Here is a 13,604-nt window from a genome sequence, read left to right on the forward strand (position 1 = left end):
TGGTGTATACACAGATAGTACTGCCTCCTCCTCTCTCCCTGTAATTGGTGTATACACAGATAGTACTGCCTCCTCCTCTCTCCCTGTAATTGGTGTATACACAGATAGTACTGCCTCCTCCTCTCTCCCTGTAATTGGTATATACTCAGATAGTACTGCCTCCTCCTCTCTCCCTGTAATTGGTGTATACACAGATAGTACTACCTTCTCATCTCACCCTGTAATTGGTGTATACACAGATAGTACTGCCTCCTCCTCTCTCCCTGTAATTGGTGTATACACAGATAGTACTACCTTCTCATCTCACCCTGTAATTGGTGTATACACACATAGTACTGCCTCCTCGTCTCACCCTGTAATTGGTGTATACACAGATAGTACTACCTTCTCATCTCACCCTGTAATTGGTGTATACACAGATAGTACTACCTTCTCATCTCACCCTGTAATTGGTGTACACACAGATAGTACTGCCTCCTCGTCTCTTCCTGTAATTGGTGTATACACAGATAGTACTACCTTCTCATCTCACCCTGTAATTGGTGTATACACAGATAGTACTACCTTCTCATCTCACCCTGTAATTGGTGTATACACACATAGTACTGCCTCCTCGTCTCACCCTGTAATTGGTGTATACACAGATAGTACTACCTTCTCATCTCACCCTGTAATTGGTGTATACACAGATAGTACTACCTTCTCATCTCACCCTGTAATTGGTGTACACACAGATAGTACTGCCTCCTCGTCTCTTCCTGTAATTGGTGTATACACAGATAGTACTACCTTCTCATCTCACCCTGTAATTGGTGTATACACAGATAGTGCTGCCTCCTCGTCTCTTCCTGTAATTGGTGTATACACAGATAGTACTACCTTCTCATCTCACCCTGTAATTGGTGTATACACAGATAGTGCTGCCTCCTCGTCTCTTCCTGTAATTGGTGTATACACAGATAGTACTACCTTCTCATCTCACCCTGTAATTGGTGTATACACAGATAGTACTACCTTCTCATCTCACCCTGTAATTGGTGTATACACAGATAGTACTACCTTCTCGTCTCTCCCTGTGATTGGTGTATACACACATAGTACTGCCTCCTCGTCTCTTCCTGTGATTGATGTATACACATATAGTACTGCCTCCTCGTCTCTCCCTGTAATTGGTGTATACACACATAGTACTGCCTCCCTGTAATTGGTGTATTCAGATCGTACTGCCTCCTCATCTCTTCCTGTATATTGGTGTATATAGATAGTAGTACTACCTCCTTGTCTCTCCGTATAATTGGTGTATATACGTACATACAGATAGCACTGCCTCTCCGTCTTTCCATACAATAGGTGTATACACAGATAGTACTGCCGCCTCGCCGTCTCTCTATAAATGATAACTGAATAGATGGCTCTGACTTGTCTCTCTCTGTAGATGATGTAGGCACAGATAGTACTATCTTGCGGTGTCTATATATGATGAACAGATAGTACTGCCTTCCTGTCTCTTTCTCTCTATATATGATGAACAGATAGTACTGCCTTCCTGTCTCTCTATATATGATGAACAGATAGTATATGATGAATGAACAGATAGTACTGCCTTCCTGTCCCACTCTCTAAATGACATAGGCACAGACAGTGCACCACCCATATAACATACAGTTCTTTAGAGCGCTGCAACATGTCCGCTTCCTTCCTCTGCTGCACCAGGTCGTTCAGTATGGCCAGACGTTTCTGTTCTGAGGCAACTTGTAGCTGATGTTTGGACACCTCCTGGGCCCGCCTCTTCCTCTCCACCAGCTTCTCATTGGTCATATCATTCCGGCCAAAAACAGGTTCTGGGTCCTCCGATGCAGGTGGCAAAGCAAAACTAGGCTTCATCTTCACCTACAACAATAGTGAATGGAGACACCTGATGTGTATTTAGCAGCAACAAGCAGCATCATGGGTGCGGTGCAAAAATATTGATTTTAGAAAGTCTCTTAAAGGGGTCCTCACGTTCCTAGGCTACTATGTCTGGTACCGCAACTCAGAGCCATACATGTGATTGGGGTTGAATTGGAAGTGATCAGGCCCAGCTGCAGTACCAGGCATGGCCACTACACAATGTATGGCGCTATGCTTAGTAAGTAGCGAAGAGTTTGCAGTGCTCACAGTGCTTACCCCAATGCTGCAGCCTCCTGTAACAGCTGAACAGCCGGGAGCCCGGGTCTTAGACCCCTGCTGATCTTTAATTGACGGTCACATGGCGATCTTTGCTAATGGGAGATGTAGCCAAAGTCGCCATGTAGCAGTGAAGGGGTGTAATCCTTACCATACTCATTTTAGAGGGGTACCTGGGTGTCCAGGGCGATCTTGTAGGACTGAATCTGTTCCGTTTTCTCCCTTAAATATTTCGCCCTCTGCGCGGCCAACCTAGGAGGTAAAACACACAGATGAGTGACTGGTTGGAGGTCGGGATCTCTGCCTGCTGTCAGTGGATGGAAACAGTTACAGGCCAGGTATCAGTTGTCATACGCTGTATTATTTAGGCACTCTATGGTGGTATTATATGGGCAGGCGGAGGGGAACGTACTTATTTGGTTGCTTTATTTTCTATAACACTAGCCCTGGTTACACTGTGACGAGCCCCGCACCTGTGCCAGCCAGGCAGATTTAGGAGAGATTTCAGTTTCAGAACCTTTTGTTATGCAATGATTTAACTTCATTTGCATAAAATTCCAAAACCCCTTTAAAGATTGCCAATATTAAATCCCATAGACTCTATAGTGTATAGTGCCGAGCGCCAGTATAGGAGGGCTCATACTGCCATCTAGTGGTGGATTTGAATAAAGCAATTAAGAGAGTCTCAAACTTGTCTGCTGTCCTGTCTTTATCGTGTAGGTTCATTCATGGAAATCAAGTTATCAGAATAACTTTACATATAATACTAACTAAATCTGCATCATTTTGCTTTTCTTATCTTGCACAGATCTTGAGTTATATCAGGCTGTATACTCCATTCTCATCCTCGCTTTTACCTCCATCAATCTGGAACTCTGCTTTAGTTTGGTGCCTTTACAGAGCACTGAATGAGTGTCAGGGGGGTAACGGCTGCCACAGGGCCCGGGACATTAGGGGGCCCGACAACAACCACTACCGCTGCGTTTTTTTGGGGTTTTTTTGTTTACTAGGCGGTTACCAGCTGGAATTACTCTGCCAGGTAACAGGCCCTATTTACTTACTGATCCTGCAGGGGCCGGGATCAGTAAGTGATGCAACAGGCACCACAAACACTATTATTATACTCGGGGGTCTTTTCAGACCCCCGAGTATAATGATTGGAGGCCCGGAGAGGTAAGAGAACATAAAAAACTGTGTTATACTGCTGCTACTTGTGTGATATTCCGGATGTTATTGAAGATGGCCGACACCACCAAGGAGTGCAGCAGAGCCAGGGAGTGGTAAGTAACAATGTTTTTTTATGTTGGTTTCCCCCCTCCCTCAGTCTCAGATTATTATACTCTGGGGTCTGAAAAGATCCCAGAGTATAATAACTGTTCATGGGTGTCAGCAGTGGGGCATAATACTGTGTGCAGGGGCCACTATGGGGGATAATACTGTGTGCAGGGGCCACTATGGGGGATAATACTGTGTGCAGGGGCCACTATGGGACATAACACTGTGTGCAGGGGCCACTATTGGGACATAATACTGTCTGCAGAGGCTACTATGGGGCATAATACTGTGTGCAGGGGCTACTATGGGGGATAATACTGTGTGCAGGAGCCACTATGGGGTATAATGCTGTGTGCAGGGGCCACTATGGGGTATAATACTGTGTGCAGGGGCCACTATGGGGTATAATACTGTGTGCAGGGGCCACTATGGGGCATAATACTGTGTGCAGGGGCCACTATGGGGCATAATACTGTGTGCAGGGGCCACTATGGGGTATAATACTGTGTGCAGGGGCCACTATGGGGCATAATACTGTGTGCAGGGGCCACTATGGGACATAATACTGTGTGCAGGGGCCACTATGGGGCATAATACTGTGTGCAGGGGCCACTATGGGGCATAATACTGTGTGCAGGGGCCACTATGGGACATAATACTGTGTGCAGGGGCCACTATGGGGTATAATACTGTGTGCAGGGGCCACTATGGGGCATAATACTGTGTGCAGGGGCCACTATGGGGCATAATACTGTGTGCAGGGGCCACTATGGGGTATAATACTGTGTGCAGGGGCCACTATGGGGCATAATACTGTGTGCAGGGGCCACTATGGGGCATAATACTGTGTGCAGGGGCCACTATGGGGTATAATGCTGTGTGCAGGGGCCACTATGGGGTATAATACTGTGTGCATGGGTCACTATGGGACATAATACTGTGTGCAGGAGCCACTATGGGGTATAATACTGTGTGCAGGGGCCACTATGGGACATAATACTGTGTGCAGGGGCCACTATGGGACATAATACTGTGTGCATGGGCCACTATGGGACATAATACTGTGTACAGAGGGCACTATGGGACATAATACTGTGTGCATGGGCCACTATGGGGCATAATACTGTGTGCAGGGGTCACTATGGGGCATAATACTGTGTGCAGGGGTCACTATGGGGCATAATACTGTGTGGAGGGGCCACTATGGGGTATAATACTGTGTGCAGGGGTCACTATGGGGCATAATACTATGTGCAGGGGCCACTATGGGACATAATACTGTGTGCAGGGACCACTATGGGGGATAATACTGTGTGCAGGGACCACTATGGGGGATAATACTGTTTGCAGGGGCCACTATGGGACATAATACTGTGTGTAGGGGCCACTATGGGGTATAATACTGTGTGCAGGGGCAACTATGGGACATAATACTGTGTGCATGGGCCACTATGGGACATAATACTGTGTGCAGGGGTCACTATGGGGCATAATACTGTGTGCAGGGGCCACTATGGGGGATAATACTGTGTGCAGGGGTCACTATGGGGCATAATACTGTGTGCAGGGGCCACTATGGGGGATAATACTGTGTGCAGGGGCCACTATGGGACATAACACTGTGTGCAGGGGCCACTATTGGGACATAATACTGTCTGCAGAGGCTACTATGGGGCATAATACTGTGTGCAGGGGCCACTATGGGACATAATACTGTGTGCAGGAGCCACTATGGGGTATAATGCTGTGTGCAGGGGCCACTATGGGGTATAATACTGTGTGCAGGGGCCACTATGGGGTATAATACTGTGTGCAGGGGCCACTATGGGGTATAATACTGTGTGCAGGGGCCACTATGGGGCATAATACTGTGTGCAGGGGCCACTATGGGGTATAATACTGTGTGCAGGGGCCACTATGGGGCATAATACTGTGTGCAGGGGCCACTATGGGACATAATACTGTGTGCAGGGGCCACTATGGGGCATAATACTGTGTGCAGGGGCCACTATGGGACATAATACTGTGTGTGCAGGGGCCACTATGGGGGATAATACTGTGTGCAGGGGCCACTATGGGGCATAATACTGTGTGCAGGGGTCACTATGGGGCATAATACTGTGTGCAGGGGCCACTATGGGGGATAATACTGTGTGCAGGGGTCACTATGGGGCATAATACTGTGTGCAGGGGCCACTATGGGGGATAATACTGTGTGCAGGGGCCACTATGGGGCATAATACTGTGTGCATGGGCCACTATGGGACATAATACTGTGTGCAGGGGTCACTATGGGGCATAATACTGTGTGCAGGGGCCACTATGGGGGATAATACTGTGTGCAGGGGTCACTATGGGGCATAATACTGTGTGCAGGGGCCACTATGGGGGATAATACTGTGTGCAGGGGCCACTATGGGACATAACACTGTGTGCAGGGGCCACTATTGGGACATAATACTGTCTGCAGAGGCTACTATGGGGCATAATACTGTGTGCAGGGGCCACTATGGGACATAATACTGTGTGCAGGAGCCACTATGGGGTATAATGCTGTGTGCAGGGGCCACTATGGGGTATAATACTGTGTGCAGGGGCCACTATGGGGCATAATACTGTGTGCAGGGGCCACTATGGGGTATAATACTGTGTGCAGGGGCCACTATGGGGTATAATGCTGTGTGCAGGGGCCACTATGGGGTATAATACTGTGTGCAGGGGCCACTATGGGGCATAATACTGTGTGCAGGGGCCACTATGGGGTATAATACTGTGTGCAGGGGCCACTATGGGGCATAATACTGTGTGCAGGGGCCACTATGGGACATAATACTGTGTGCAGGGGCCACTATGGGACATAATACTGTGTGTGCAGGGGCCACTATGGGGTATAATACTGTGTGCAGGGGCCACTATGGGGGATAATACTGTGTGCAGGGGCCACTATGGGACATAATACTGTGTGCAGAGGCCACTATGGGGCATAATACTGTGTGCAGGGGCCACTATGGGGTATAATACTGTGTGCAGGGGCCACTATGGGGCATAATACTGTGTGCAGGGGCCACTATGGGGCATAATACTGTGTGCAGGGGCCACTATGGGGTATAATGCTGTGTGCAGGGGCCACTATGGGGTATAATACTGTGTGCAGGGGCCACTATGGGGCATAATACTGTATGCAGGGGCCACTATGGGACATAATACTGTGTGCAGGGGCCACTATGGGGTATAATACTGTGTGCAGGGACCACTATGGGGGATAATACTGTGTGCAGGGGCCACTATGGGACATAATACTGTGTGCAGGGGCCACTATGGGACATAATACTGTGTGCAGGAGCCACTATGGGGTATAATACTGTGTGCAGGGGCCACTATGGGACATAATACTGTGTGCAGGGGCCACTATGGGACATAATACTGTGTGCATGGGCCACTATGGGACATAATACTGTGTACAGAGGGCACTATGGGACATAATACTGTATGCATGGGCCACTATGGGGCATAATACTGTGTGCAGGGGTCACTATGGGGCATAATACTGTGTGCAGGGGTCACTATGGGGCATAATACTGTGTGGAGGGGCCACTATGGGGTATAATACTGTGTGCAGGGGTCACTATGGGGCATAATACTATGTGCAGGGGCCACTATGGGACATAATACTGTGTGCAGGGACCACTATGGGGGATAATACTGTGTGCAGGGACCACTATGGGGGATAATACTGTGTGCAGGGGCCACTATGGGACATAATACTGTGTGTAGGGGCCACTATGGGGTATAATACTGTGTGCAGGGGCAACTATGGGACATAATACTGTGTGCATGGGCCACTATGGGACATAATACTGTGTGCAGGGGTCACTATGGGGCATAATACTGTGTGCAGGGGCCACTATGGGGGATAATACTGTGTGCAGGGGCCACTATGGGGGATAATACTGTGTGCAGGGGGTAATCTGCTTTGAAGGGTAGAATTAAGATTTCGTGGTCACACGTCTATAGAGTATCTGTTGTAGACAGATGTAGCAGAGCTGACTCGGTTATTGTGTTATCTGCGCTTGTACGCAGGACTGCATAGTACAGTATAATATAGAAGAAGCAGCTCTGCTACATTGTGGCCCAGAGTTACTAATAGTTACACAGGCAGTCTGATACTACACCAGATTTATCACAGTGACTAATACTGGATGATAAGTCTGGTGAATCTTCAGACTGTCTAGTCAATGTTTATACCACCCTTTAATCGGCTTACTTTGTGCCAGAATTTTGTAACAATTTTTGGTGCAAACATTTAAGCCACACCCCCTTTTCTGACAAGCCACACACCCACATTGAGCATGTCGAAAAGTTGTAGCCCAAATTAAATGCAGCAAAGACGCAGCTAGTCGTATCCTTCATAGTAAATATGGGCCTATACATCTCCTAGATGTAGTCATGTAGCAAATACAAGGCAGCCATTACTCCTCTGCAAGCTGCACGTGCTCCAGCCTGGCCAGTAACTCCCGGTCCTGCTTCTCCTTCACTTCTTTGCCTCTTCTATCCGCCATCTGCTTAGTCAGCGACTGGTAGTACTGCCCTTGCTTCAGTACGGCTGGAGGGGTCAGCGGCCTTCTCTGGAAAATGTAGGACCTCTGCAAGAAGGGAAATTATTATTTTAAAGGGAATGTCTTCTTTATTAACCATTGTGCCTATGGCTCCACCGTAGACCTATGTGCCTCCATAGAAACAGACTACAAGCCCTGTGTAGTACAGGCAAGGTTAGCTAGGGATTACCTTTATTTAGGGGGAAATGTCACTCACCCAGCTCTTTGGGGCTCTATCTGGTCGGGATCCCTGTCAGCTTGCGATATGCGCGAGCTGACTTTTCCCCATAGGAAAGCATTGGCCAGTGTTGATTGGCCGAATGCTGTACATTGTACAGCATTCGGCCAATCAACACTGGCCAATGCTTTCCTATGGGGAAAAGTCAGCTCCCACTCAACTCTGCTATTCCGGAGATGTAGCAGAGCTGTGCGGTCAACGCTGCTACATCTGAGATCGGACCACAATGGAGACCGGTGTGGACTGATCTTAGACTCCGCCTCCTCCGGCAGAACCAGCGTTGATTGGCTGAATGCTGTACACTGTATGACATTCAGCCAATCAACGCTGGTCAATGCATTCCTATGGGAAAAAGTCAGCTCCCGCATTATTAGTGACGTAATACAGTGATTTGGGCTTGTTAGATGCCCCCAGGCATGCTTCCCCTGCTGTCCCAGTTGCATTCCAGGGTGTTGTCATCATTTCCTGGGGTGTCATAGTGGACTTGGTGACTCTTCTGAGTCGAATATTGGTTTCCCCCTAAACGAGTAATTTTTCCCCATAGACTATAATGGGGTTTGATATTCGTTCGAAGAGTTGAGTATTGAGCAGCTGCTCGAATCGAATATCCAACTTCAAACATTTCACTGTTCCCTCATGTCTAATGGCGACACATAGGTCTGCATAGGCGCAAAGCAATAAGATGTGTAACCATAAAGCCATAAACTGAAAATAAGTGGGGGTCCGACACCCCAGACCTCCTCCCTGGCTATGTGACATCACGATCATTGGCCACATGGCCTGCTCCCTCCCACTTATGTGAATTGGAATAAGCTGCAATACCAAGTACAGCCACTACACAATGTACGGCGCTGTGCTTGGTAAGTACTGAAGAGGCTGCAGCACTCACCCTAATGCTAGAACCTCTTCATACAGATGACCAGGGAAACCCCTTTGGGCTGGGCCCCCACGTGGTGTAAGAGCGGATAGGATTCGCTAGAATCTCATCCACACATTGCGGAAAATACGCGCAGCGGAAATGCTGCGATTTCCAAAACCGTTGCCATGAGTTACTGCCATGTTTGTTTTCCCGAAGCGCTTCTTTGCTACTTGACATATTCCGATCTGCCAAATAGTTTTTCTCCCCATAATCCTACTAATATTATAAGTGTGAAAGTTTGTGTGTTTGGATGTTTGTGAGTTTGGATGTTTGTTCCTCAATCACGCTAAAACGCCTGGACGGATTTGCGTGCAATTTTCCACAAACATAGTTTTCCCTTAGGATTGAGTCATAGGCTACTTTTGGTGCCACTAAACAACATGGCTTCCTAGCAGGAGACTCACAAAAGCAGGACTCCTAGCCCCAGCTATAGACTCACACACACTGCCTGGCATTTCCTGCCTCAACCTGCCTGCACACTCCTTACTGTCACCTCAGGAGTAGCCCTCACTCTACTCACTCACATTTACATATAGATTTCCACTATATAACACATCACATTGTCTGTATCACTCCATACACAATACAACACATCACATCGTCTGTATCACTACATACACAATACAACACATCACATCACATTTGCTAGCCCACCAAACTTTTTAAAGCACTTTTACAGTTTCACACGTCTGTGTCCGCCCAATTCTCAAATCACCGCAGACGAAGTCGCGGGTAAAAGCTAGTATAAGAATATTGTCTCTTCTGTAAACTCTTTCTTGTACTGTTCCTCTGTTATTCCTCACGGAAACTTATGAATAAGTTAACAACTGGAGGTTTGTCTGACATTGTACAATCCGTCTTGACAAAATTAGATTATGCAGGGATACGCCCCTTTCACAAAGGAAATGGTAACACCCACTTGTCAAGTTAATAATTAATTTCCAGGAGGAATAACAGAGGGTAGTCGCAATGTAAAATGCTGAGGGAAGAATTGATTTCCATAGAGAATACAGGGTTTTAATATAACACGTCAGGAGAGGTGTCAGGTCTCCTTTAAGGCTGAAGCATGACTTATTAGTCTTCATGGATCTGCCTCTACTTACTGCCAACATGGAGGACAGAAGGAGGAATAGTGAGGAGTGATTGAGATAAGGGACCACTGGGGAGGAGGAATGGATGAGGACATTGATGGGGAGAGGGTGTACAGTGCTCATTTAGTAACACACACAAGCCCACCCAATGTCCTCTATGACACCATTAGTCGTAGTCCTTACCAAGGATCACTAATAAGATGTGGTGGAGATCTCACACTGAGGATTAGACATTACTGCAATCAAAGGAAACTGCAAGTTGTAAAACCTGGAAATTTGTCTAAACCTCTGCATGGGGAGAAGGACGGGATTAATTACAGTGCTTACATAGAACTCAGTGCTGCGAGCGTTCCGCCCGTTCCGGATCGCCTCTGCTACACCTCTATTGTAGGCTGCATCCTTCTCTCTCTGGTCCCGATCCGCCTGAGCTTGTAACTGAGGAAAGAATAAAGATGAGGGATTGTATAAATATATTTAGTCAGTGGCGGCTCTGTAGATATGAAAAATGTAAAGATTATATATAGAATTAATCTACATACTAAGATGAATAACGTGTATCACTGTGTAAATACATTACATTACTTATCCTGTACTGATCCTGAGTTACATCCTGTATTATACTCCAGAGCTGCGCTCACTATTCTGCTGGTGCAGTCACTGTGTACATACATTACATTACTTATCCTGTATTATACTCCAGAGCTGCGCTCACTATTCTGCTGGTGCAGTCACTGTGTACATACATTACATTACTTATCCTGTATTATACTCCAGAGCTGCGCTCACTATTCTGCTGGTACAGTCACTGTGTACATACATTACATTACTTATCCTGTATTATACTCCAGAGCTGCGCTCACTATTCTGCTGGTGCAGTCACTGTGTACATACATTACATTACTTATCCTGTATTATACTCCAGAGCTGCGCTCACTATTCTGCTGGTTCAGTCACTGTGTACACACATTATATTACTTATCCTGTATTATACTCCAGAGCTGCACTCACTATTCTGATGGTACAGTCACTGTGTACATACATTACATTACTTATCCTGTATTATACTCCAGAGCTGCGCTCACTATTCTGCTGGTACAGTCACTGTGTACATACATTACATTACTTATCCTGTATTATACTCCAGAGCTGCGCTCACTATTCTGCTGGTGCAGTCACTGTGTACATACATTACATTACTTATCCTGTACTGATCCTGAGTTACATCCTGTATTATACTCCAGAGCTGCGCTCACTATACTGCTGGTACAGTCACTGTATACATACATTACATTACTTATCCTGTATTATACTCCAGAGCTGCGCTCACTATTCTGCTGGTACAGTCACTGTGTACATACATTACATTACTTATCCTGAATTATGCTCCAGAGCTGCGCTCACTATTCTGCTGGTGCAGTCACTGTGTACATACATTACATTACTTATCCTGTATTATACTTCAGAGCTGTGCTCACTATTCTTCTGGTACAGTCACTGTGTACATACATTACATTACTTATCCTGTATTATACTCCAGAGCTGCACTCACTATTCTGCTGGTACAGTCACTGTGTACATACATTACATTACTTATCCTGTACTGATCCTGAGTTACATCCCGTATTATACTCCAGAGCTGCGCTCACTATTCTGCTGGTACAGTCACTGTGTACATACATTACTTATCCTGTATTATACTACAGAGCTGCGCTCACTATTCTGCTGGTACAGTCACTGTGTACATACATTACATTACTTATCCTGTTCTATACTCCAGAGCTGCGCTCACTATTCTGCTGGTGCAGTCACTGTGTACATACATTACATTACTTATCCTGTATTATACTCCAGAGCTGCACTCACTATTCTGCTGGTACAGTCACTGTGTACATACATTACATTACTTATCCTGTACTGATCCTGAGTTACCTCCTGTATTATACTCCAGAGCTGCGCTCACTATTCTGCTGGTGCAGTCACTGTGTATATACATTACATTACTTATCCTGTATTATACTCCAGAGCTGCACTCACTATTCTGCTGGTACAGTCACTGTGTATATACATTACATTACTTATCCTGTATTATACTCCAGAGCTGCGCTCACTATTCTGCTGGTACAGTCACTGTGTACATACATTACATTACTTATCCTGTATTATACTCCAGAGCTGCGCTCACTATTCTGCTGGTACAGTCACTGTGTACATACATTACATTACTTATCCTGTATTATACTCCAGAGCTGCGCTCACTATTCTGCTGGTGCAGTCACTGTGTACATACATTACATTACTTATCCTGTATTATACTCCAGAGCTGCACTCACTATTCTGCTGGTACAGTCACTGTGTACATACATTACATTACTTATCCTGTATTATACTCCAGAGCTGCGCTCACTATTCTGCTGGTACAGTCACTGTGTACATACATTACATTACTTATCCTGTACTGATCCTGAATTACCTCCTGTATTATACTCCAGAGCTGCGCTCACTATTCTGCTGGTACAGTCACTGTGTACATACATTACTTATCCTGCATTATACTCCAGTTACTCCACTGTTATGCCCCCCCCCCATGGGTGCAGTATATCTCACAGAACATACCTGGGACTTCAGCATGGCCTCCTGGTCCTTCATGTGCTGGTACTGCTGTAGTACTCGCTCCTCGTCCTTGTCCCTCATCTTCCTCTCCTCTGTATAGTACACTGGGATGTTTTTCTGGGCACGCTGTAGGCACAGGTAACACAATTCCTACAGAAGAATACAGATAACATGGGTGACTGCCCCGGGTACGATCCTTTCTGATTCGGCCCCACTGGATGACAATGTCACAGACAGATGCTGTTCAGCGCTGGGTCTATGACTGCCATATAATAATATCATGTACTTGCTTTCCTTTATGTCCTGTACAGGATTTATAGGAGCGCTCTCTGGAGGAGACCTCACACAGACACTCACTGACTTTCATTTCATCCAATTACATTGTCAGCAGAATCTCTCAGTAGTGCAGCCTCAGGCTTTGGGACTGTAACTAAAATTTGGCATTTTTCACCAGCACCTTTGCATTGTGTCTTATCTGCATCCATGCGCCGTACCTGTCCAGCTCGGCAGTGGTCCAGACATGGAGGGGATGGTTGTACTTGTAGCACGTTGGTCTGGTTGACTTCAGGATCTGCTCTCGGATGATTCACAGACATTGATGATCCCAATCTGAATAATACATGTAAAAAGGGAAACGTAGTGACACGTGCATACGTCATCAGTATCCAGCTTTGCAAGGTCCTGAGAACCCCTTTAGCTGATTTTATTTT

The 13,604-nt window shown here is 46.4% G+C and overlaps 1 protein-coding gene across 1 annotated transcript in view; it reads right to left on the bottom strand.

Annotated features, from left to right (window-relative positions):
• CCDC81 (coiled-coil domain containing 81) overlaps window positions 1-13,604 on the bottom strand; it is a 31,858-nt gene that overhangs the window by 3,624 nt on the left and 14,630 nt on the right. The window contains exons 8-13 of the mRNA XM_075266213.1: window positions 13,389-13,503; window positions 12,898-13,044; window positions 10,612-10,719; window positions 7,915-8,084; window positions 2,340-2,418; window positions 1,664-1,890 (exon numbers count right to left, since the gene is read on the bottom strand). Coding sequence (XP_075122314.1) covers window positions 1,664-1,890; window positions 2,340-2,418; window positions 7,915-8,084; window positions 10,612-10,719; window positions 12,898-13,044; window positions 13,389-13,503 — 846 coding nt within the window. The remainder of the gene's footprint in view (window positions 1-1,663; window positions 1,891-2,339; window positions 2,419-7,914; window positions 8,085-10,611; window positions 10,720-12,897; window positions 13,045-13,388; window positions 13,504-13,604) is intronic.

The sequence above is a fragment of the Leptodactylus fuscus genome, chromosome 2 (assembly GCF_031893055.1).
Source record: "Leptodactylus fuscus isolate aLepFus1 chromosome 2, aLepFus1.hap2, whole genome shotgun sequence".
NCBI classification, from domain to species: Eukaryota; Metazoa; Chordata; class Amphibia; order Anura; family Leptodactylidae; genus Leptodactylus; species Leptodactylus fuscus.